At 34.4% G+C, this 27,635-nt stretch overlaps 1 protein-coding gene and 2 pseudogenes across 2 annotated transcripts; all 3 read right to left on the minus strand.

Moving 5' to 3' along the window:
* Positions 1-8,749: 8,749 nt before the first annotated feature.
* On the minus strand, positions 8,750-11,830 carry LOC110736871 (annotated as a pseudogene).
* Positions 11,831-11,967: 137 nt separating this feature from the next.
* LOC110736870 (cinnamoyl-CoA reductase 1-like) lies at positions 11,968-15,712 on the minus strand. 2 transcript variants are annotated; one of them, XM_021917203.1, is made up of 6 exons: positions 15,204-15,712; positions 14,856-15,025; positions 13,605-13,799; positions 13,144-13,306; positions 12,861-13,047; positions 11,968-12,767 (listed from the first exon to the last, which is right to left on the minus strand). In XM_021917203.1, exons 1-6 carry the CDS (start codon positions 15,250-15,252, stop codon positions 12,614-12,616), a joined length of 918 nt encoding a protein of 305 aa, XP_021772895.1. In that variant the 5' UTR covers positions 15,253-15,712; the 3' UTR covers positions 11,968-12,613. The 2 variants fall into 2 exon arrangements, with proteins under 2 accessions (XP_021772895.1, XP_021772894.1); XM_021917202.1 differs by having other exon boundaries at positions 15,191-15,710.
* Positions 15,713-18,928: 3,216 nt separating this feature from the next.
* On the minus strand, positions 18,929-26,738 carry LOC110736875 (annotated as a pseudogene).
* Positions 26,739-27,635: the final 897 nt, after the last annotated feature.

Genomic DNA, 27,635 nt, shown 5'->3' on the forward strand with positions numbered 1-27,635 from the left:
TCTGATCCACCTCCATCTCAGGAGGTGGCGGAGGGGTCTTTTGAGGTGATTGGGGTGGTGGTCGGGGAACCCTTGGCGATCCATTGCCTTCCTCGGGCTCCCTTATTTCAACGCCGATGGTCATCGGCCTCCGCTGAAAGTCATGAGGGCCGATGATGGCCATCCTTCGGCGCCTTTTCTGAAGAGGCTGCTCGTCCATGTCTGAGTCCGAAGACTCTTCTTGTATTTGGTCTTCGGGATGAACAGGGGTTTTCCCTTCTCTGTGTCTGTTACTCTCTTCAGACTATAACAGACAGGGGGGAGGAAGAATGTGAGTAAAAAAAAAAAAAAAAAAAAAAGAGAAAAAAGAAGAAAGACAAAGTTAAGTCTGAAAGCTCACCGAGGTCTTCAGCAAAGCCTCGTCTTCTTCAGCTACCCTAGCTGCAGCTTCTTCTTCAGCAGCTCTGGAGGACCCTTCTCCTCCTTCGCAAGCTTCGAGAACCCGTGCAACCTCTTCGGCTGTACGGGCAGCTTCAGCTTCTTCGTCCAGCAGCTGAAACCAGGGGTCTCTCTTATTCCACCAAGGCTTCTGCCTCTGATACAGAGCAACAGCCTCAATTTGGAAGTGGGAAGAGTCTAGATGAACTTCCCTATGCCTCGGTTCAGTGATAGACGGGGCCCGATCAGTTACAACTCGCTCTCGGTTGACACCAAGACGAGCGTAGTTAATGCCAACGTTGGTCTCGTCCCGCTCTGAAAAAGAAAAGGGGAAAGGTCAGTTCAGATAGGGTGGCACAGCATAAAAAAGCGAAGTGAGAGAAGAAAAAGAGATAATTAAAAAGCCTCGGCCCCAGCCGAAGAAGCTTACCATCCTTAAACTTTCGGCCGAGGCCAACAGCTGCTAGCATGTTCTCTTGGAAAACATAATGCGTATCGGGGAGCCAAGTCTCCGGGATATGCTGCATTCGGCCGCTGCCCCCCCGGTTCGGCAGCTTGCCGAAGATATGTTGTTGATCAAGGTTCGGATCCGGCCCGTTATCTGCGGGGGGACCTAGACTTCCCATGTCGGGATCAGGCTCAGCAAGGTACCGGGGGGCGCTGAAGACGCAAGGGTGGCCCGGATCTGTGGGTGCCCTAACCCAAATCCATTGACCTCTCCAGTCCTTGTCTGAAGAGTCGTTCGGCCACATGGTTAGGTACTGGGGCCGGGACTCAATCCGGTACCACCCAGAACCATGGCTTCCGTGCCCACTTTGAATATTTGGCACTAGCCGATGAAGCTTTTTGAAGCAGTGCAGGTTCGGCACATACTTGAAGAACTTGCAGACCCATAAGTATGTCATCACCCTTCGGATGCTGGTGGGAGTTAACTGACATAGGGAGATATTGTAATGGATCAGCAAGTCTCGGACGAATACGTCCAAAGGGAACCTCAACCCGTACTGAAGCTGTCTTGTGTACACCCCCACATACCCTGGGGGTGGACGATGGATTCTATCGGATGCCGCGGGCATTCGGCACCAATACCCATCAGCTTCAAAAATGCCGTAATGCAACTCAATTTGCTCGACAAACCGATATTGTTCGGCATTCTCCACCCACCATGAGTAGGGGCGGTTCTTTATCATGGCCGAAGCTACTTCGGCATTCTCCCACTCTGAAAACCCGGGGAGGATATCCCAAAGGACAGCGGGAACTTCATCGTCCCGTCCAGAAGCGCTCGGCCCCTCCGTTCTCTGAGGAGGAGCCGAGGAAATTGGAGTCGCCCTAATCCCTTCAGCAGGGTCAGACTCTGGCCTTTGTCCATTCCAGGTCCCAATCCTGTTCCTAGGATCGGGAATCAGCCTTGCTCTTCTTGGAGCACGGGCTCTACCTCTAACTCCTCTTGCCATTGATTATTTCGAAGAAAAAAGTCGAAAAAAAAGGGAAGGAGTTCGAATTCGAAGAAAAATAAACTGAAATCAAAGGAAATTACCTTAATCTGAAGCGAAAGTTGCCGATTTACGAGTTCGTAGTGGCAAGTCTCAGTTTCTAAGCTTAATGCTCGGGGAATTTGCGAAGTTTTGATGCAGGTTCTTGGTTTCTCTCGAGAATTCTGGGTTTGTGTTGGTGAATAAGTGAGGAGAGATGACGCGCCTCTGTTTATATCTCCAGGAATGGGATACGGGGAGTCCGCGTTTCAATTTCTCTTAAATACCCCACTAAGTAACCGTTAAACACACGATCTTGTGATTAAACTGCCCATTATCCGTCCAACTTCCACAATCATCCGCCTTAACCGTTGTTATCTCATTAATTACGGTTTAAATTCAAATTTTTGGATTAATTAAATCATTTACTTCCCTCCTTTTCTGAATTAAATCAAACCCGACCTGTTATCCTTCCAAATCGGGTCTGGGGGGCAAGTTGTTTGGGTCCAATTTAGTCCAATTGGGCCTAGGCATTAAATGATCCAATTAAAAGCCCAAGGTCAAGGTTCCAACTCTCCAATTGTGCTAAAGTCAAAGGTCAGCCCTCAAAGCAAGCCAATTGGGCTAAGGCCCAACCTCTCCATGTATGAAGAGGTATAAAAGCCATCAATATTCATACATTCAGATTCATTCATAGATTCCCATACATTCTCGTATATACAAGCAAAGCCTCAAGCAACTAATTCTCTTGCATAGTGTTCTCTTTCTACACATTGTACCGACTTTAGCATCGGAGGGGTCTTCCTCGGCAACACCCCCGAGGCTAGTTTACGTGTGTTTACTGTGCATTAAACCTTCGGCCCAGCATAACTTGGACCGAATCCAGTCTTCTCCGTTTCAGCGGACCTTCGGCAAGGTCCCATTGTTTTCACCCGAAACAGAGGTTTTATTGGGAGTCTTGGTAAGATTTGCTGGAAGATTATGTTGTCTGAAAGAGTAGTTTGGGTTTGGAATTTTAATTTTTGTGTCCCATTCTCCATCTTCAAAATGAATTTTAGATTGGAAGACTGAGACCTTTTTTTAAAAAAGGTGATAAACTTAAGACTTGTTATCTTCAACTTGTTTTATATACTTATTACTCATTTTTAATTTAATCAGATTAATTTAGAAACATTCAAATCAGATTAGATCAGAACATTTAATTATCATTTACTTATTGTTAAATATTGTTATTAGGTATTAAAAAAATTATGAAAATTATATATTCGAAAAGTTCATAATGAGAATTTTAATAATGTTTTTCTTTATAGATTAGTGTTAAATGCGGTCAAAGTTCAATCAGACCAGACCAGATAATAAAAATTCAGATCAGACCAGATCCGACATTAATAAAATTAGACCAGATCTATTTGTTTCAGGTGAAGAGAATAAGTTCTTATTAATGTATATTCCGTACTTGTATTTCTCATTTTACTCCAAAATGGAGGACTTTGAACCGACACTTGATAATAGAGAGAGGGGTAAAACTTGAGACTTTTTGAAGTCATAAGATGAGTTCCCACTAATTTGGTAGTAACATTTTTAATTATCAATAAATATAAATTATAACAATTGTAAATTAATAATCTATTTATTGAGACGATCTAACAAGTACCTACAAAACTACATTTTTTTCATGTAAATATCACAAATATTAGTTATAGTAATCAGGACCAATAATAAAATATAGAGGGAGTAGTGGATGTGAGAGTAAAGAATAATACAGTAATTAAAAAAAACAGTTTATCTAAACGCATGTCCATGGACAATAAAGCAGGTAATTTCCAAATGATACAACTCAAAGCAAATGATAAAATAGATAATTTGTGTGTATAGTTAAAATTGATACTTTTTCATAGAGTATTGTATAAGTGAATTAAGTTGAAATTCTTTCGTATAACATAAATTTTCTCACCTCTCTCCTCCTTCCTTTCTCCAAAACCCTAGCCTCCATTGTTAAAATTAAAGGGGCTTCCATCGGCTTTAACCGGTGGAAGCCCGAATCCTTGTTTCTTAAAGGTTTTTTAGGTTTTATAATAATGCTTCCTCCTTTTGGGAGGAACGTTACTCCCTCTAAAAAAAGGGTTTTCGATCCCCTTCAAAAGACGGGTTTTTTAACCTCCTTCGAAAGACAAGGTTTATCTCCTCTTTTTGGGGGAGAAATTTCTTAGTTTTGAATCCATGATATTAGATTTAATGGATTGTCGTGAAATTATTTCGTTGGTGAAAAAGTTATCAAGTTTTCGAATACAAACAGATGAATCAAAAGGAAAACATCCTCACGGCTACAAAAGATCGTTAGATTGCCTCTCCAACAAGGTTGTATTTTCCAGCGATATAAGCGGGAGATGTTCCATAGTGCAAGATCTACTCGATGATCGTAGTTTTTATGAAGGATAATTTTATTTGATTCAATATCTTATGTATTTGTTAACGTCGAATCTATATTGTAGATGTCATATAACTTTTAATTAATGAAATATTTTTGCTATTAAAACAATTAAAAAAAAAATTGTATAAGTGAATTGGATACCCGTTTATTCTCCAACAAACAAATAAGGTTTGATTAAATTGGTACTTCGTAAAAGAATTGCCTTTAATCCATAAGGATTAGAGTTCGAAACATACTAAGAAATTAAAGTACTTGAACTTAGGGCCTGTTCTGTTTAGCTTAATTACAGTTCAGTTCAGTTCCTAATATCCTTCTCTCATAAACAATTCATTTCAGCTCTATTCAGTTCAGTTCAGTTCTGTAAATCGGAACAGGCCCTTTGTAAGGATTCTTGTACCTCCAAAAATTGATACGAACAGAGACAAGTTTGACTTGGCTGAAAGATGAAGATGACGAAAGTTGGTGGATTTGGTAATCTTCTTCACCTTTCTTCTCCTTTTCATTCCTTATTTCTATATTCTCATTTTCGATTTCATTCTAATTTCCTAATATTATTGCATACAACATCCTAATGGATGGTTTGTGTGAAGTTAAGCGTAGCGGTGGATATTTTCACTTCTCTGCCCGCGAAGTGCTTACAACCCAATGTGATCAGTTACAATATAATTGTAAAAGGATATTGCAAAGAGGGTTTGCAGGATAAAGCTACTAAACTTGTAGAGGAAATGGAGGACAACGAATATTCCCCTAATACAACACTATTATTAAAGGAAATCTTTCTGGCAAGGATGTCAGCAAGGCGTTGGAACTAGTCAATACCATGAGAGTAAAAGGGGGTTGGTTGCGGATGCTCGCACGGCTTCTTTATTTGTCAGCTTCATAACTTATCATGCTGTTAGCGATGATTCAGACAAGGCTTTGCTTCATAAGTATTTTGAGATATGAATTGTAAGGTTTTTGGCTCTTGATAATTTTAAATTATGGTTTATGTTTATATTCTACGTCTCTGGTAATTATCTATAGTTTTATATGATATGACAACGTTACTTTTTTACTTGCATTGCATAGTGTTGAGGTTGAATTTGAACCTTACGATTATGGTTCACACTGTTTTTTTTTTTAATTTATATTAGTGGAGTGTTGCATTTGGAGGCTTGCCAATATCATATATCAATTTTTTTTATCAGTAATTGTTGCTTCAAGCTTTTAATACCTTTTGAAGTAATTGTTACATCAAGCTTAAATCAGTTTAGACTTAAGGAGTTAAATAAAGTGGACTATCTTGAATATAAACATTCCTATCTCTGGAACGAAAAATTACATGCTTATTTTAAATTTTCATTTAATTTGGTTTAAAACACGGTACAAACTAGTCTTGAATCAGACAAACTAGATGAAGCCCGTGCGATGCACGGTTTGTTTGTATTTTTTCAAATTGAATATTTTACTAAATATATATTTATCTAACAAACTTTGTGATATTCGCTTGTTACGACTTGAATTTTTTTATTATAAAATGAATTATTAACTTTGTTTCTCATATTTAGATAAAATTCGTAATATAAAAAGATAATATTTTATTTCACAAAGTTTCATATGTGGTTGATCACACTATGTGGTTGGGATTATTTGGTCGGGAGTTACTTGGTTAATCAAGGGTTACTCAATCGATCAGGGGTTACTTGGATGGTCAGAGTGTGTTTCAGCCGGCCACACGTTATGGTCAGCCACACAAAAAACGCGGATTTTATTTTTGTAATTAATATAAAAAAAATATCTAAAATAAATTGCAATTCTTTTTTTTTATTGGATTAAATATAACAATTTTCTATGTGACGCTCTAAAATTAATCTTACTTGGCGTAATCCTATTGTAGCGTTTTAAAAATATTAATCCTAGCGCTTTTAAAAAACTAATCTTACATGGCATAATCCGATTGCAGCGTTTTAAAAATAATAATCTTAAGTGGCACTCTAATAATTTTTAAAAAATTAAAATCCTACATGGCGCTCTAAAAACTCGGGAAAAAACTTCCCTTTATATATATATATATATATATATATATATATATATATATATTAGATAATTAGATTAAAAATAATTCAAAAAAACCTCAATAATTATTAATATTTTCTTCAATGTATCACTAACTTTTATATGTGGTTAGCCACACGGTGTGACCAGCCACTATGAAGTTACTTGGTTAGTGTTATATGGATTACTCAGTTAGGGTGATATATAGGGGTTACCAGGTTACTTAGTTGGTAATTTAGGGCTTGCTTGGTATTGTTTTTTGTTTTGTTGTCAATTTTCAAAATTATCATGAGTTTAATAAATTGGACTAATTTTTATTCATTATATGACATATATCATATGATTTTGAAAAACAAAAACCAAAAAATAAAAAACCACAGTGATGCCAAACGAACCCTAAATGGTTTTCTTAAAAAAAAAAAAATCCCTTTAACCTTAGTGAATTTTTAACTAACAATTTATGAAAATAACCTTCATTAAGGTCATTTGTGAGACAAAATTCTTTAATAGGGTCATTTTAAATGAGGGTCGCCAATTTAGTGTTGCAGAAATAAAGTGTTATCATTGAGAATTTGCTCTTTTTTTTTATTATTATTATTATAACTAATATATGGAGTATAAAATTAATTTAAAATGTTGTTGTGTAATATATAAAATACTACGTACTTTGATTAACAACCTAAATGTACAAAGTAATACAAGCTATTACAATTTTTTTGAGTGATTTGAGTCCATTCAAAGTTAGTAGTCATGTTGATATTAGTGACATCAATTTGGACATAAGAAAATATGTTAAAGAAATAAATGAATTCGCAAAATAGATAGAAGATTTATGTAATTATATTCGATTCAAAAATACTAATCAAATTGCAGTTGTGGATATTGGCAACTTTTCCTGACCATGTTGATCTTGTAGCTGCCTTATCTACTTGATATACTACGTTTCCTGCCTTCCTGGTTCGTGTTTTATTTCAAATTTAAATTCTGTGCTTGGTGAAAATGCTAGATTTTTTTGAAAGATGATGAAACTAAATTCAGTGATTTTGAAATGGCTATCCACCTCTTGTAAGTGTATTCGACAAACTCACACAATAATATCGTTTTTGGAAGGTTATTCAATAGCTATCGATATTTGTAGTTGTAACATTTTAAAATATTACAGTAACCTTTTATTTAAGGAACAATCTTATCCATTCATTTAGTTGACTATAAAAATGTCGAAGATATATATTTTATTAACTTAACAACCTAATAATTAATTTAATTACATGAATTTAGAAACTGTTTTTCATTTTCTGTCAAATTAACTGCATATGCCAACGCCATAGTCAAAACTCGAGTAGAGGTTAAAAATTAACACAAATCATACGACTGCTATTTTCATAATTCAGCTAAGTTAGGGTGTTCAAGCTTTGATGCTTGGCACAAACCTCACATTTAATCATATCATTACAAGAAAAGACGAAGATTAACACGAGGGTCATTGGCATTAGAAATTTTTAAAACAAACAGGAGATATGATGCAGGGTGATACTGATAACCCCTTCACATCCAGCAACTGAGCAACAACAGAATCTAAGTAACCGTCTTCCATCAAACGATCCAAACCTGCTTTAAATAGGTGAAGCCTTCCTTTGCTTCCTTTATGCTACCAGATCGTTCGGATTTCTTGTATCTCCTAGAAGCAGTTAATGAGCATGCTTTAACTCGATGATTAAACAAGAAACTCCTTAACTGTTTATGAGATGATACTTGATTGAATTTTACAGTGATCATTCAAGGTATATAAAGTAACAAAAACACTGAATTTCACAATTTGTTGTGAGACAGACATTTTATATAGCATGACAAATGGAGGTAATTGAAAAAGTGGACAGACCCGAGTCACGAGTGGCCTTGACAGTATAACCCTGCTAAAGCACAAGCTGTTAGCCTGTTAAAATGTAACCAGAACCCTTAGTTATACGCAGCATCTTCCATTCACATTCTGCCGTAAGCTCATTTTTGTTCCACTACTTATACCCTCACTTTGTTTTCTCTGTTTCATGGAATGCCTCAATGCCACAGCTTCTTGATCATTAGAAACCTTGGGGGATCACACACATACATAGATAGTGTAGCATTGCAAGGATAACGCGTGAAAACATGCTCTGGAGTCTACACCAGACAGGAAGTGATTTAACAAAGGCAATCACTCTTGCTCTTTTGGCCTGTTATATGATGTCAAAACGCATCAAACTCTGTCAGAATCAGAACTGTACTTACACTGGAGTCTCTAGGTTTAAAAATGGAAATTGCTCTGTGAAATTTCTTCAGATATCGAGTTCAACCCCATCCCCGACAATCCCCCACCCAAATATAAGGAAGTTTTGTATAGAATTGAATCCACAGGAAGTTGAAAAGGCAAGAACAGCAGCGCAAGCATGCCGATTATTTCAATATATTCATTGGATACAAGACAGAAGTTCAGCAGAGTTTAGCACTCTTAACCAATATAAACTTGCATTAACACAAGACTTTCACCTCTTAAGATCATAGTCATTTATTCATCAATAATAATTTTCAGCATACAGTGTAATGAATTAAACCGCTACTGACACTCAAAAAAATATATATATAAGAAAAATATCCCTACTGACACTCAAAGCTCGCAAAACTTGTAGTACTCTCTACCAAGATAAACTCACATTAAGACTGACTTTCACCTCTTAAGATCATGATCATTAATTTACCAATAGTACAGTATATAGTATAATGAATTAACCCTCTTGACACTCAAAAGCTTGCAAAGCCCTTCTCCTTCAAGTTTTCAATCGTCTCTTTGAGGGTTACTTTAAAGGGCATATAGTCTATGCCCAAACTTTTTACTTTCTCTTTGGAAACCTGGTATGTTGTTGCAAAAGGCTTGTCGTCTGCACACCTGGAGAAAAGGTCCACAGAAGGTTCAGAATAGTGAATGAAAGTAGGAATTTAAGGTAGATGTCTATGAAAAGTGGATTTTGATTAAAAATAAGAAGGAAACTCACTTATCCGGAAGTGGGAGTGATGGGTAGAGTTCTTGTATTATCTTCATGAGCTCGGAATAATGAACAACAGTATCGACCAAATTGTACCTTCCAGAAGCTGAAGGGACCTCAAATGCTAAGATATGTGCAGTTGCTACATCCTTAACATGGACATAACCAAAGCTTGCATTTGGATAAGTTTTTGCCCCTGTATAATACATTGAAAAACAAGAAATATGTGTACGACTTGTAAGTTAATGAAGAAATTTTACTATTAAGGACTAGTAATTTAAAGAGATACACACCATTGATTATGTTCGGAAGATGAGCTACAGATGTATTCACTATTGGTTGCAACATAGGACCTATAACCATGCCTGGGTTCATCGAGATCATGTTGATACCATTCTCTTTGGCAAATTTCCAGGCAGTATCTTCAGCCAAGGTCTTGGATAACGTATACGACATCTGCACCAGCAAAAGAGATCACATAAATCAATTATGGAGTGTAATAGAAAAACAGAACCAAAGACCATCACATAAAGGCCTCCAATAGCTGATATATGTTCTTGCAAAAGAGAGGATGAAAAGCATAGAAACTCTCTAGGAGAGATTTAAAATGCCTAAGACATGATAAAACTATATGGTCAAGTCATCAAGCATCACATGAACATATCCCAGAATTCAATGTCTTTGAAAGATAAGCGCGTAAAAATAATAAGCTAGTGCACTAAACAACATGAGAAATTGGTTCAAATTCAATATCCTACCCCTTCTTATAACACATTGATTCCCTTGTATAAGTTGCAAGTTTAACAGAAGATAGACGTACCGGTACCATATTAGTTTCCTTGCAAAACTCTGGATCAGAAAACCAACTTTCATCGATAACAACCTCAGGAGGCTTTCCAGTCCATACAACTGCAGACATTGAAGATGTCAAAACCACTCTTCTGATGGAAGAAAACTTTGTACATGAGGTAAGAACGTTGAGTGTTCCCTTGATTGCTGGATCAAGCAAATCAGCCTGCCAATTACAGAGTACTTTAAGAAAAATGTGGAATAAACAGCTTAAATATCAAATGGCGCAACCATCATAAATCACACCTTCGTATTCTATTAAGTTGAAATATAGAAGTACAAAAATAGTTATTGGATTTGTCTTTCCCCAAAAGCATGAAATATACAGGAAATAGATATATGACCTTAGACTTGATTATCAAGTCTCAATATACACATGGATGAATTCTTATTATTACTGTAGGATGATGTAGAAAAATCATGTACACCATGGTCCTTTGGAAAACAAAAGGAAGGACAACAACTTAAAATAATGAAATTTCCTAATTAGGTGAATTATTACTGTAAGGCAAGGAGAGCAATATATATTTGTGTCATCATGAACTGTTAACTATTAGACTTAGAGTTCATACTGTCTGTCACTCCTCTGAGTAGTCTATTGCCCTCATAATAAGCATGGTATAAAGAACAACCACCACCCTTCGGTGTTATTCTTGACAGTTCAAATGTATGCAACCTCATCCTTTTTACAACACCATTGTTCAATTGTTTCAAGTCTCTAATTCAATTTTTTTTAATTATCGCAACACATTCCCTTGGCACAAATATAAACAGAATAATAAGTAAGAAGAAGATAATTCTAGAGAACCTGGGGATCATTGACAACAATAGGAACAGGAGAAGCAGTATGAAAAACACCATGGCAGCCAGAGATAGCAGAATCAAAAGAACCTTCTTTGAGTAAATTTGCTTTAAATAGGTGTAGGTCTTTCTTTAGCACCTGGTAACCCCAACAAATGTTCAACCTTTGTTTGATCATCTGAAAAAACAATTTAATCAATGGCATTATTAAGAAACATATACTTCTACATTTCTGATATGAACAAGAAAGAAGAAAAGAAAAATTAAAAGATTGATCCAATTTCAACAATTAAAGTGCACCCCATGTAAAATTTCTAGTGCAAAAAAGAATTACTTGGGTCACGAACAGTTGCATGGACAGTGTAACCACGATGAAGCAAGAGTTTAACAATCCATGAAGCAATGAAGCCAGTTGCTCCTGTTACACACACGACCTGCCCGTGTCCACTCATGTTGCTCTCTGAATTCTGAATTCTCAAGTACTGATATTTATAAGGAAATTAAGTAGCAGGTAAAAGTACTTTATATACTATCAAAATCGAAATAACTAACTAAGAATAAAAATCAAAGCCTAATTGATATTGCTTGAATTGTTGAAGTAAAGTTAGACACATAACATAGTTTATTCAATATTGCTATTTATTTATTTAATGAGAAGTATGAAGTGGAGTATGTAGTAAGAGATGATGTAATATGTTACAAATAAAGACTGAGCAGTCAGGTGCACATTGTTTGACTATGCACATTTTATTAAAAGAAGGAAAAAAAAAATGCATTGAATCATAATGGCTCAAAGTTCCGAGCTGGTAAATGTGCGGGTCAAATTGGATACAGTATTTATCTTGAAACAGAGGATGTGCCGGTTTAATCATCTAGGTCTAAAAATGGAAATTGCTGCCATAAAATTCTCAGCATAGAGTTTAATCAGCTAGGTGATCAGGAAGTTAAACAAGGCAACAGAAGCACAAGCATGCCAATTATTTCAATATTGTCAGAATTCGTCACTGATACAAATACAAGACAGAAGTTCAGCAGAATTTAACAATCCAAACCAATACAGACTCAAATTAAGACAGAAATTCACCTCTTAGGATGTGTTTGGTTTGATGTAAACTATTTTCACGAAAAATGATTTTCCCATTTTTGCTTATTTGCCTTTGCTAGGTTTGTGAAGGGATATAAAATAAAAATTAAAAAAATAAAAATTAAAAAAAAAAAAAGGTTTATAAAGGGATGAAAAACAATTTTCTCAAGAGTGGAAAATTATACATTTTAATTTTCAATGGTAAAAAACCTTTTCCTTTAAAAAATATATATAGAGAGGAAAGCCACATTTTCCTCCCTCCTTACCTCTTTTTACTTTTCTTCCATCCATCCACACCTTTCCATTCATATTTTCAATTTTTCTATAACTTTTGTTGTAAAGAATCAAATAAAGGAAAACTAATTTGCAACTATTGGTTTCCTTAAGTATATGGTTTTTATGAACAATCATTTTTCATTGAAAATGTTTTACTTCAAACCAAATGGATCCTTATAAACATTTATTTATCAATAACAATTTTCAGTATACAGTGTAAGGAATTAACCCCCTACTGCCACTCAAATCTTGAAGAGCCCTTCTCCTTCAAGTTTTCAACTGTCTCTTTAAGGGTTTCTTTAAAGGGAATATAGTCTATGCCCAAACTTTTTACTTTCTCTTTGGAAACCTGGTATGTTGGTCCAAAAGGCTTGTCGTCTGCACACCTGAAGAAAACGCCCATGGAGAGTTCAGGAAAGCGGATGAAATTTGGAACTTGAAAGTAGGTAAATGTCTATGAAAAGAGGAAAGAAACTTACTTATCCGGAAGTGAGAGTGAGGGATAAAGTTCTTGTAAAATCCTCACGACCTCGGAATAATGAGCAACAGTTTCGACCAAAACATACCTCCCAGAAGCTGAAGGGATCTCAAATGCTAAGATATGTGCAGTTGCCACATCCTTAACATGGACATAACCATAGGTCGCATTTGGATAAGTTTTTGCCCCTGTATAATATAGAGAAAATAAGAAATTTGTGTAACATAATTTAGTAATTCTTACTTAAGGACTAATAATGAACCATAATATTAAGAGATACACACCATTGATTAAGTTCAGAATTGGAGCTACAGATGAGTTAAGTGTTAGTTGCAACATAGGACCTATTACCATGCCTGGGTTCATCGAAACCATGTCGATACCATTCTCTTTGGCAAATTTCCAGGCAGTACCTTCAGCCAAAGTCTTGGATATTGTATACCACATCTGCACCAGGCAAAGAGATCACATAACGCATAAGTTTCTTACAACAAAAAGGGGGTGGCTGAAGACACTCTAGGAGAGATCTAAAGTGCCTAAGGCATGAAAGAACTATATGATCACGGAAGTCAAGAATCACATGAACAAATCCCAGACTTCAATGTCTTTGAAAGATAAGCACGTAAAAATAATAAGCTAGTGCACCACGCGGCATGAGAAATTGGTTCGACTTTAATACTCTTCCCCTTCATATACGAATTAATTTCCTTGAATAAGTGGTATGTTTTACAGAAGATAGACGTACCATACTTGATTCCTTGCAAAACTCTGGATCAGAAAACCAACTTTCATCGACAACAACCTCAGGAGCTCGAGGTTTTCCAGTGAATAAAACTGCAGCAATTGAAGAAGTCAAAACCATTCTTCTGACGGAAGAAAACTTTTTACAAGAGGCAAGAACGTTGAGTGTTCCCTTGATTGCTGGATCAAGCACATCAGCCTGCCAATTACAAGTACTTACAGAAAATGAAGAATGAAATAGATTGAAATATTGAAAGTCACAAGATTAACAACCATTAGTCACACCTTCATATTCAATTATGTTGAAGTAAAGACGTACAAAAATAATGAAAGTTTTAGTCTTCCCCCAAAACATTAAATCGGATACAGGAAATAGATATACAACCTTAGACTTGAGTATTATATCTCAATTTACAATGGATGATATCTTAGCAAATATAGAGTAGTCAATAACTCAATACCAAAGGATGGTGTAGGAAAACCATGTACACCATGGTCCTTTGAAAAAACATATGGACGGACAATTACTTGTAAATTTGTAATAGTGAAATGTCCTAATTATGTGAACCATACATGTAAGTTGAGGAGAGCAATAGTTTTGTAATATTATGAACTGTTGTTAACTAATAACTATTAAAGTTAATTAGAGTTGATAAAGTCTGTCACTCTTCAAAGTGGTCTATAGTCCTTAAGCATGTTATAAAGATCAACCACCACCCTTAGATATTACTTGAGGCGATTTATATGTATGCAGCCTCATCTTTTTAATACCGCCATTTTCAAGTTACTAATATAATCATTATACAATTTAAATCAAACCATGATAAGTTGACAGAAGATAGGGTAATGTATTTCCCTGTGTATTACAGATTACTTAAAGAAAAAGGAAGTAACTATTATTAATTATTTATTCATTATCACATGAAAAATGTTGAGCCTTAAAAGTCAACCTCCATATCTACAGATCAAAAAAACTCCCTCTATGAGACCTTGGTTTGTTGGTAACCTTCCGTCAATTCGTCCACCCGGTCACAAGTTCGAGTCTCCTCTCCCAACCAGTCTAAAGCCCTGTGGGCACTGCGTAACCCAAGTTACCAATACTTCCTCTATTTACCACTAATTGCCAAGTATTTTCTTACTTGTTCACTGTTTAAGTCTTCTAGCAAAATGTTAATACTACATTTTTTTTTCCTACTAGTAATAGACTAGATAAGCAAACAGACTATAAGAAAATTCTGAAGAAATAAAAATCAACCTGAGGATCAGTAACAGCGAAAAGAACAGGAGAAGCAGTATGAAAAACACCATGACACCCAGAAATAGCAGAATCAAAAGAACCCTCTTCAATTAAATTTGCTTTAAAAAGATGAAGTCTTTCTTTTGCACCTTCTAACCCCAACAAATGTTCAACCTTTGTCTGATCATCTGAAAAAACAATTGAATCAATGGAATTATCAGAAACATATACTTCTACATTTCTAAAATCAAATTAAACAAGAAAGAAAAATTAATCAATTAATTAAAAGATTGGTCCAATTTCAACAATTACAGTGACATCCCACATGAAATTTCCAATACAAAAAGAATTACTTGGGTTACGAACAGTGGCATGGACAGTATAACCACGATGAAGCAAGAGTTTGACAATCCATGAAGCGATGAAGCCAGCTGCTCCTGTCACACACACGACCTGCCCATGTCCACTCATCTCTCCTTGATTTCTGAATTCTCAAATGCTGATTAGTATGAAGAAATGGAGTATAAGAACAACTACGGATGGGCGGTTTAAAACGCGAGATGGGAGTTTGGGAATTAAAATGTGGGAATGAGATTGAAAATTGATTGTTGGGAATATATAAAAATACGATAATATTTTGTTTGTGTGGTGGATGAGAATAGATGAGGGAATAAATAACAAAAATACAAAATTACCCTTACTAATTTTTCTCCTTCCTTCTTTTTATTAATGGCAAAAATGTCATTTTCTACTTATTTTCATTCTCATCCATTTATTACCTACCCTCAATTGGTGGGAATTCACCCCATTTATTCTCAATCACATTCCCTTCTTTATTCCCAATCCCATTTAACAAACAAGAGATTTTTGTTTTGAAAATTTAATTCTAATAATCCCACCTTTAACCGGTTCGTTGCTAATAATCCCACCTTTTGATTATTATCTAATAATCCCACCTTTGGGGGTATTCTCTTTTAATGGTCCCTTATGACCGGTAACTTGTTGTTTGGGTAAGTTTTTTTTAAAAAAAAAAATTAAAAAAAAAAAATCCTTGGCCACTAGGAGGTAAGAAAAAATATTAATTTTTTTATTTTTGTTTTCAAAACAATAAAGAAGAAGGAAAGGGAAAAAAATTTGCTTTTTAAATTATTTTTTTTAAAAAGAAATATAAAAATATTTTTAAAAAAAAAAAAAAAAAAAATCTTTGGCCACCAGGTGGTAAGGAAAAAAATTAATTTTTTTATTTTTGTTTTCAAAACGATAAGGAAGAAGGAAAGGGAAAAAAAATTACTTTTTATATTTTTTTTAAAAGAAATATAAAAAAAAATCATTGGCCACCAGGAGGTAAGAAAAAAAATTAATTTTTTTATTTTTGTTTTCAAAACAATAAGGAAGAAGGAAAGGGAAAAAAAATTACTTTTTAAATTTTTTTTTAAAAGAAATATAAAAAAATATTTCGACGAATCACAAAGTGACACGTGGCATATTAACCCATTACACCGGTCACCAACAGGTTAGGGACCATTAGAAGAGAATGCCCCCTAAAGGTGGGATTATTAGATAATAATCAAAAGGTGGGATTATTAGCAGCGAACCAGCCAAAGGTGGGATTATTAGAATCAAATTTTCCTTTTTTTAAAAAAATTTGGGATTAAAAGTCTCATTCCCACCCTCAATTCCCATTTACCAAACACCCCCGAGTACTTTATAAAAGATTTTGCTGGTCCAACATTTAATTGGAACCGGCCTTTAAAAGATTGCCTAAAGGGTTGGATTAAACAAGGGCTAAAATAGGGTAACTTTTATGAGGTTTTTTTAGGCAAAATTAGCCTAAACACTTTAACTATGGTTTGGGTGCATTTAAACATTCTGAACTTTGCGTAGTAGCCAAAATACCATAAACTAATGACTTGGGTGCAAAGTGTACCTTTAGTGAGTCAAACACCACAAAAAAAAAAAAAAAAAAAAAGGCAACAAAATAAAGATATCAGCCAGCTAAAGAAATATATCAGTCAACTGATGTTTGATATCAGCTAGCAAAAGCAACATATCAGACATTTAAAAAAAACATGTCAGCCAACAAAAATAATATATCAGCTAACAAAAGAAAGATATCAGCTAACAAATAAAACATATCAACTAACATAATAATGAAATCAATAAACAAAAGTAGCAACATATAAGCCAACAAAATAAGCATATCAAGCAACAAGAGGAACATATAATTAAGCAAACAAAATATTATCTATCGCCCAGATGTTATCCTCTATTAGTTTTATGATACCTTCTATAAGCTGGGTTGTTGTTTTTGAGGCTTGCCTCACGAAGCTATTGGTGAGGCAAGCCTCACGCAATACCTTCTCCTAAAAAAATTCCCCATATTTCGTTTTTTTCTGTCGTCAATTATCGTATTTCTTCTTGCTCGCAGCTTTCAATCTTTTTGCTCTCAGTAAATATCAGGGAAGCAACAATCTTGTTGCTAGATTCTTACCGAATTTGTCTCGATCTCGTGTGTTAGAAATTAGTAGGCTTTATACTCTTATTAAGGATCCTGACCCCTTGTTTTTTTAATACAAAGAATAGAAATTCTAGTATGTTTGATAAGGTAATTATCTTTGCGAGTACTAATAAAAACAAAAAATCAGCAAAGTTAATATTAGGGAAGCTAGTTAACTCATCGAATTAAAATCTAATACACAAATAAATCATTTTCATCACTTTTATTAGTACTCACAAAGAGAATTACCTTATTAAACATACGAGAATTCCTATCCTTTGTATTATAAAACAAGGGGTCCGGATCCTTAATAAGAGTATAAAGCCTACTAATTTCCGACACACGAAATTGAGACAAATTCGACAAGAATCTAGCAACAAGATTGTTGCTTCCCCAATATTTAGGGCAAGCAAGACGATTGAGAGCTGCGAGCAAGAAGAAATACGGCAATTGATGACACATTGTACGAATTAGGAAGAGGGGGAATTTGGGGAAATTTTTTAGGGTTTATAATTTGGGGGAAATTTGGGAAATTTTTTTCAAGGTTTTAATTTTAGTGAAGTGAGTAGTTAGGAGAATCATATATAGAGAGAGGAATTAGGATAAAAAATAAAAAATAAAAAAAATAAAAAAAAAACCTCATAAGAGTTACCCTATTTTAGCCCTTTTAAAGTTTGATCCAAACCTTTAAAGGCCCATTATTTGGTGACCCTTTAAAAGTCCAATCCATTTAAATATTGGACTCGAAAAACCCTTTTATAAACGGGCTGGTGAGGCTTTTAGTAGACTGCGAACCCATTGAACAGGTCTAGTAATAGCTTTTGGCTCTATAATATAAGGCCCTTTAAAGACCCTTTATAAGACATTTTTAACTTGTGTTTACTTCATGTGTTGCACTTTGTTTACAAAGTTTGAATGGGTTGGGATGGATTGGGCCCAATGGCACATGAACCAGTCTGGCCTATTTGAGATTAGTCTTGGCCCGACCGAGCCCATTTTATTTTAAACCCAGTCCGTTAAACAGGTCTACTTATCATCATGCGTAGTTGATCACAGTGGGGCTCAAAGTTGATATTTGAAATATTCCCTACACTACCGTACATCGAACGGGCACTAATCTAGTACTTACTAATTGTCTTCCGTTCACTTTCTGCTGTACCACTCCCCAGACTTTTAAACCTCACTTTGTTTTCTTTGTTCCGTGGAATGCCTCAATGACGCAGCTTCTTGACCGTTAGAAGCGCGCCTTGTGGGAGCACACACATATAGTTGGTGTAGCATTGCAAAGAGCCGAAGAGGGTAACATTTGAAAACATGCACCGGAGTCTAAGACAGGAGGTGTGACGAATTTGACATCAGGTAGCCAATTTAACAAAGGCAATCACTCTTGCTCTTTTGGCGTCATGTTCTTCAACTCAGTTACCAGCCTGCCAGTACCAGGACTATGTTCATACTCGTCTCTAGGTTTAAAAATGGAAATTGTTGCCATAAAATCTTTTCATATATCAAATTCAACCCCCAACACCCACCCACCCCCACCTTCCCCAAAATAAAAGGATTTATCAAACACTAGAGTAGTTTTTTCACCAGATAGTTAAAAAGGAAATAACATCAGCACAAGCTTGACGATTATTTCAGTATGGTAACTCAATACAAGACAGAAGTTCATCAGATTAGCATTGTTATTCAATATAAACTCAAATTAAGACAGACTTTCACCTCTGGAGATTATGACAGTTTATTTATCAATAATTATCAACCCCCGGTAACCCCCTACTTACACTTAAAGCTCAAAAGGCCCTTCTCCATCAAGTTTTCAACCGTCTCTTTGAGGGTTACTTCAAAGGGAATAAAGCTTATGCCCAAACTTTTAACTTTCTCTTTGGAAACCTGGTATGTTGGTGCCAAAGGTTTGTCGTCAGCACACCTGAAGATAATTTTCACGGAGGATTCAGAAGAGCGGATGACATTTGAAAGTATAGGTAAATTTCTATGATAAATCAAAAGGAAAAGGAAACTCACTTATCTGGAAGTGAGAGTGAGGGGTAGAGTTCTTGTAAAATCCTCACGATCTCAGAACAATGAGCAACAGTTTCGACCAAAACGTACCTCCCAGAAGCTGAAGGGACCTCAAATGCTAAGATATGTGCAGTTACCACATCCTTAACATGGACCAAACCAAAGGCTGCATTTGGAAATGTTTTTTCCCCTGTATAGTACAGAGAAAAACAAGAAATATGCATAAGTTAATGCAGTAATGCCTACTTTCAAGGATTAATACTGGACCGTGATATAAGGAAATACACACCGACTAAGTTGAAAATTAAAGCTACAGATCCATTAAGTGTTGGTTGCAACATAGGACCAATAACCATGCCTGGGTTCATCGAGATCAATTCGATACCATTCTCTTTGCAAAATTTCCAGGCAGCATCTTCAGCCAAGGTCTTGGAAATCCTATACCACATCGGTACGGACTGTACCAGCCAAGGAGATCACATAAATCAATTACAGAGTATATATAATAGAAAACAAAGGACTAAAGACCATCACATAAAGGCCTCCAAAAGCTAATGTAGTTGCAAAAGAGAGGAAGTAACACATAAAAACACTAGAAAAGATTTAAACTGCCTCGAAAGAGTGATATGATCAGGGCAGTCAATCATCTCATGAGCAAATCCCAGAATGCAAAATCTTTTAGCGAGCAGATATAGTTAGCAAGAGCACTCTAAACAGCATAAAATTACTAGTTTAGCTTCTACATCCTACCCCTTCAATAATGTACCACATAATTTTCCTGGAATAAGTGTTATGTTTTACGACAGATAATAGACGTACCATAATTGATTCCTTGCACAACTCTGGATCAGAAAACCAACTTTCGTCGACAACAACCTCAGGAGCTCAAGGCTTTCCAGTGAACAAAACTGCAGCCATTGAAGATGTCAAAACCACTCTTTTAACGGAAGAAAACTTTTTACAAGAGGTAAGAACGTTGATTGTTCCCTTGATTGCTGGATCAACCAAATCAGCCTGCCAATTACAAAGTACTTAGAAAAATTGAGGAATAGTCGAATAGATAGCTTAAAATATTGAAAGTCACAACCACCATAAATCACGCCTTCATATTCTATGAAATTGAAATAAAGAAGTACAAGAATAATGGAAGGATCAATCTTCCCCCAAACATAAAATCGGATACAGGAATTAGATAGACAACCTTAGACATGATTATCAAGTTTTAATTTACAACGTGAATGAAATATTAAAATATATAGTCAATATATTTTAATATTGTGCAGACCACAATCCTTTGAAAAACCAAAGCAAGGACAATTACTTTAGCTATGAAATTTCATAATTACTCCATAAGTGAATAAATTTGTAATATCATGAACTATTAGGTATCAAACTTAGAGTTCATAATATCTGTCACTCTTTGGTAACATTTGTGGCAGTTCAAATGTATGCAACCTCATCCTTAGCGCCATTTTCATGTAATGACGCCGATGATACACGTATAAACACTACTAGTCCACTTGGAAAAAAAATAAGTTGCTACAATAATCACTGTACAAATTGATAACAAACCATGATAGATTGACAAGAAATGGGGTATGCACTTCCCGGACAAAAAAAAGAACTTACTATCATTACACAAGACAAATGTTGAGATTCTAAAGTCACCTCCATATGACCATCTATGAGAACCTTTCGTTAATCCATCCACCCGGTCTCAAGTTCGAGTCTCATCCCCCACGTACACGAAATTACCAAATGCTTCCTCTATTTAACACTCATTACCTAGTATTTTCTGAGTTGCTCATTGTTTTAAGTCTTCTAAGAGTCCTAAAATTCCATCATTGATGTTAAAACTTCCTCCAATTTTTTTTTATGATCGCGACATATCTTTTTGGCACGCATACTAATTATTAAATTAGATTAAGTAAACGGACAATAAGAAAATTCTGAAGAAACAAAAAAGAACCTGGGGATCTTCGACAGCAAAAGGAACAGGAGAAGCAGTATGAAAAACACCATGACAACCAGAAATAGCAGAATCAAAAGAACCCACTTCAATTAAATTTGCTTTAAATAGGTGAAGTCTTTCTTTTGCACCTTCTAACCCCAACAAATGTTCAACCTTTGTTTGATCATCTGACAAAACAATTATATCAATGGAATTCTTAAGATACTTCTAATTTTCTAAAATCAAATTGAATAAAGAATAATTGGTTAATAATTAAAATGTTGGTCCAATTCTAACAATTTACCCCAAATGAAATGTCCAAAACAAATCATATTGAATTTACAAAATTAAAAAAAAATAATAAAAAAAAAGAATTACTTGGGTCACGAACAATGGCATGGATAGTGTAACCATGGTGAAGCAAGAGTTTGACAAGCCATGAAGCAATGAAGCCAGATGCTCCTGTTACACACACGACCTGCCCGTGTCCACTCATCTCTCTCTTTCTCTCTGATTGAATTCTTACAAGTGATGATATTAATTAAGAAAGATATTGAGTATATTCTTCTCCCGCAAAAATTCTAATATGAAACCGGGTTTACTTCGTCAGTGTTACACTCAATCAATATTACAATAGTTCTTTTACAACTGAGCACATGATAGGCCAGCCACATACAAAATACGTTATTTCTCTCAAATATTAATAAAAAGGGAAAGATACGGAATTAAAGATGGATAGAGGGTAAAATTAATATAGGGACTTGTGTGATGAGATAAAAAAATAAAATTAAAAAAATCATGTGTAAATATGGTAGTGTGAAATCTTTGTAAAACTTTTGTATAAACTCTAATAAGTAGGTGAAAACTTTAAGCGCTATTTATAGTAATAAACATTACGTATGAAGTATAAAATATTTTATATTGCTCTGTACGCGAGTATGACTATTTTACTTCATTTGTATAAACATAAATGTCACAATTACTTATACTAGGTAGGTGAAATATAACACTAACTAGATGTTTTCCTAGTCATACTCGGTTTATAAAAATTGGTATTTGAAATTCAAATGTAGAATTATCTAGAAAAATGTAGCTCAAAAGTTAATTATAATAATTAATTATCAAATAATATAGTTCCTAGACAAATTAATAATTTTACAAAAATAATATATATAAAGTAGAGTTTAGGAGGGAAAATTGCCTCTTTAAAAAACTCTATTTTAGTATAGGCATATATATATAGATATATAGATTGAGAATGCGGATGTTATAAAGAGAAAGTATTATCAAATAAAAAAATGCCAAATAATTTTACTCAATGATAAAAATAGTATTAGAGACTATACACACTTATCTAGAGGAAAAAATAGTCAAAGAAATAAAAACAGCTTTAACCTAAAAAAAAATAAAAAAATTATGATGCTATTATTTTTATTTAAACAGGAAAAATTTTCATGAGGGAGTGACATGTGTACATGTGAGGTTAGCAATAATATCAGTGGTTGTTGTTTTAGTACGGAGTATTATTTATAGATTAATACAGAGCAGCTTGTATATATCTCTATATGTGAGTATATAATTATTTTAGTTTTTTTTTTAAAACATAATTGTCACAAACACAATTACTTAATCTATAATACAGAGTACTAGGTAGGTGAGATCTAACACTGCTATTGAATTTCTGAATATGGAGTAGTTTTTATATTGCTTTATGCCTCTGTATGCTACTCCCTCCCTCCCCTAATACAAAGCCTCTTTTAGTTTTTGCTTTTAAGCTAATGATTAAAAGTACATATGTGCATGTGGGGTTAGAGAGAGATAGATTGAAAGAAAAAGTAGTTGGGAATAATTGAACAGATAGAGAGAGAAAGTGTTGGAAATTGATGTTAAAAAATACAAAAAAGTAAAGAAAAAAAGATGACAATTCAATAAAAAGAGGGTAATAATGTCAAAAAATATAACCTTTAAATAGAAAGAAGCATTGTATTTTGGTTTACCCAAAGGAAATGAGGCTTTGTATTAGGGGACGGAGGGAGTATTATATAATTATTTTATTTCATTTGTATATAAAAATAATTGTAACAATTAGGCCCTGTTTAGTTCAACCTATTTTTACTTATTTCAGAAAAATTAAGTTCAGATCAGAAAAACTAAGTTTAGATCAAATCATTTCAGAAAAAATAAGTTCGGATCAGATCATTGTTTTATGTGCAATTTTTTATCGCTAAATATCTTTAATTTCGTAATGAAAAAAATTATGAAAATTACATATTAATATAATACACATTATTATGAATCTAACAAGATCCCACTTGATATAATTTTTTCCTTACAAATTATTGTACACTTAAAGTTAAAGTTTGGTCAAATCAGAAAATAAGATCAAATCAAATTAGACCAGACCAGATCAGATCAGATCAGATCAGACCAGATCAAATAAGTCCAGATAAACAACAATAAGGGAATTAAACAGGGCCTTAATCTATAAAACAAGTAACGTTTTTCTTAATGTAATTCATTTTACAGAATAATTAACAATCTTGCATAATTCCTACAAAATATTAATTGTAATATTTCTGTCACTTCCTTATTCTATTATGCAAAATGTAACATTCTCATTCAATTCCTCCAGCAATGAGATCCAAAATTCCAAATTAAGTAGCACTGGGAATATCAATCAACTTCTTCTCCCTGAGCTTTTCAACAGTATCCTTAACACTGTCTTTAAGAGGAATATATTGAATGCCAAGGCTTTCAGCTTTAGCTTTCGAAACCCGGAATGTTTTTGCCAATGGTTCATCATCCACACACCTAATTGAAAACCAATACAATATTAAAGGTTACAAGACGTAAAATATGATAACAAATGCATCAATTTTACTACTAGTACAACTAATTAATTAAAGACACTCACTTTTCAGGAAGTTGAATAGAAGGGTAGATATCATGTAACAACTTGACTATCTCTGAGTAATGAGCCACACTTTCGACTAAAATATACCTTCCCTTGGCAGAAGGGAGCTCGAATGCACGAATGTGAGCTTCCGCGACATCTTGGATGTGCACCCATGGTAATGCCTCATTTGGATATGTTTGTGCCCCTAACAAGGAGTAATTGTTACAGGTTACAATCGTTTAGAGCTACAAAATTTAACACAATAAAACACTAACTGGATCACTAGATAAAAATTTATGCAAACCGTTGATCAAGTTGAAAATTAGAGCCACGCTTTCATTAAGATTTGGCTGCAACATAGGACCTATCACCATGCCTGGGTTCATTGTAACCAAATCAAGATCATGGTCTTTGGCAAACTTCCACGCAGCCTCTTCAGCCAAAATTTTTGAAATCAAATACCACATCTGCAAAAGCTCGAATATTTTAAAAATTAACCTAAATATTTAAAGTAATAATCAAGAAAATTTGTGTTCAGTGTACTATTATCAGTTTATCACAACACCTTTTATATGCACCCGAATGAATATAAAGGTAGCTGCACTCAAAAGTGTTTTTTTTTTGCTCATTTGATATTTAATTGAATTAGTTAGAACATACCCTTGAGTATACAATGCACCTAGTGTATATAATTTTTCTTTTCCATTATCAATAACAAGTGAATTTAATCAAGATAGAAGAATATCTTGTTGCTTTAAAAGTGGTTCAATTCTCGTTCTCATCATATAACGGGTGCAACCCAAACCCGATAATTAACAGTTAGGTAATATATGGAGAGAAAAATCAAAGAAACATACATACCATGTTAGGGAATATGCTGGTTAATTGTGGTTTAGAGAACCAACTTTCATCAACCACCACATCGGGTGCTAGCGGTATACCGGTAAATAGAACTGTTGCGAGGGAAGATGTGAAGACTACTCTTTTAACAGAAGGAACTCTTGTACAGGCATTAAGAACATTCAGGGTTCCCTTCACGGCTGGATCAAGTACTTCAACCTAATAAGTAATTTAATTTATTACCAAGCATAATTATAAATAAGAAACACACAATTCATTTTACATTATAGTTTTATGCAAATGTAAAACTAGATTATAAAGGCATGTTGGCATGTGATGCGTTCTTTTACATTTCGAAAAACATGTATGACAAACAACTCGTGCATGTTATTATTTTAATTAGTAGTAAAAGATGTTAATTTGCTTTTTTTTAAAGTAAGGATAATTTCTTTGCTAGTAGGGAGATATTGGGGAAGGAATCAAGCTCCTCTCACAAGGGTGGAAGGAGAGCCTCCAATCAACTAGCCAACTTTGATTTTTTTTTTTAGTACAAGCTATATAACCTCTCTATTGTACTAGCCAACTTTGATTTTGTATTCCCGTCAAAAAAAATAAAAACCTCTCTATTGTTAATTTGTTACTTTTATAGGCGTTGTACACATATACTTAAAAAAAAAAAAAAAAAAAAAATTGAGAATAGTTAAGTGCTTTCGCCAAATCTTCATAACATCACATGCTTCCCGTTTTTTTCAATTCTAATTAAACTACTGTATAATTATTTGGTAATGGAAACAGGAAAGTAAACTAAAGTAGGTTATAAGTAGTAAGCTCATGTTATTTTAAGTAAAAATTCTAAAAAAAATAAAGAAGAGATGGAACCTGTGGATTTTTGACATTAAAATTGACAGGAGAGGCAGTATGAAAAACACCTTGGCATCCAGAAATAGCAGAATCAAAGGAACCCTCTTCTATTAAATCTGCTTTAAATAAGTGAAGCCTCTCTTTTGCTCCCTCTAATTCCATCAAATGTTTCACCTTTTTTGAATCATCTACATATACGAGTACAAATGACGAAATATATTACTACGTATAATAAATACCATCCTTATTGTCAATAAAAAAAATAAAATAAAAAAAATACCATCCTAATCTCCTATCAAAATACTTCATATAAATTAATTTTCATTTTTGGATCTACGGAACTGCTAGTCCTATCCTATAAACCATGACCCGTGACTTCAGAAAGTCACAAGTTCAAACTCCTATCATTCTTAATTAACACGCTTTAATCAGTTTAATGCATATTAATATTTACAAGTACATGCCACTATAAATATATGATATGATACATATACGTTCATATGTATATGAAAATCAAGCGAAGAGAACAACCATATGTAGCTAAAAAAAGGCGCTAATTGTATGTAGATAAGAGAGTACGCGTACATACTTAGATCACGAACAGTAGTATGGACAGTGTAACCATGGTGAAGCAAGAGTTTAACAAGCCATGAAGCAATGTAACCAGAAGCTCCTGTTACACACACCGTCTTGTGTTTCCCTCCTCCTTCACTACTCATCTTCTTTATTTTTCTCTCTTTCTCTCTCAAATAATGGTCTTCTAATTTTGTAATTTAATATTTTTTGCTTTCCTTAGCCTTATATATGTATACTTCGTATATTGTTTCGCTGTTTTAATTTGACTCTAGTGCAATTTTAAAATATATACTGGTACAATATTACCTAATGTGGCCCATTAATCCATTAATCAGTATATAATATTATCTAGTGTTCGATTTTTGTCCGATTTTGAAGCAGTAGTCCAACTTGACATGCATCCAAATAGCATGCTTCCTTCGTAACACGGAGTAGATTTCTTGATTTATGTGCACTTAATGTTGTATGGGTAGAGAGAGGTGTAAGAAACAAACCTGATGTGATCCGAAATAACTCGAAAAATATTTGATTTAGATTTCGACTCGCGTGCACATAATAATTCAATATGACTCAACTTTAAAAATTGATCCGACTTGACTCGACCCGATTTTATTAGTCCCAATCTGAACACCTTAATTGACACCTCTTGTATCCAATTCCTTTTGTTTTGAATTTAATAATAAGCATTTCACAAAGATTTAAGAAAACCAAGTAATATAAAGTATATTTAGTGAAAATATATTTAATTGTTAGTGGGAAATTTTTTTTAAAAAAAAAAACTCTGTGTATTTGAGTTTAGTGGGAGAGAGAACTAATAAAACTCCTCCTTTTAAAGTGGAATATTAAGCGATGAGTATGAAAACGACCTATGTTGCATCTATACTTCAAGCCCAAATGTTAAGGGGCGTGATTGAATTTAAAACTATATTTGGGTCTCAACAATCAGCTTAAGTTTTTTGTTGAGTTGATCTTCTAACATGGTATCAGGAGCCAGCGTGATACAAAGGTCACATTCATATTCTCATCCACCCCCAACTTTCAAGTGGAATGTCATATCCACACTTCGGTTCCCATGTAAGGGAGCGTGATAGAGTATATTAATTAATCATGGACGTCAACCATCAGCAACTAATTGTACCTGGCAATTTTGCAAATATA

This window comes from Chenopodium quinoa, unplaced genomic scaffold (assembly GCF_001683475.1).
Source record: "Chenopodium quinoa cultivar QQ74 unplaced genomic scaffold, ASM168347v1, whole genome shotgun sequence".
In the NCBI taxonomy this organism is placed as follows: domain Eukaryota; kingdom Viridiplantae; phylum Streptophyta; class Magnoliopsida; order Caryophyllales; family Amaranthaceae; genus Chenopodium; species Chenopodium quinoa.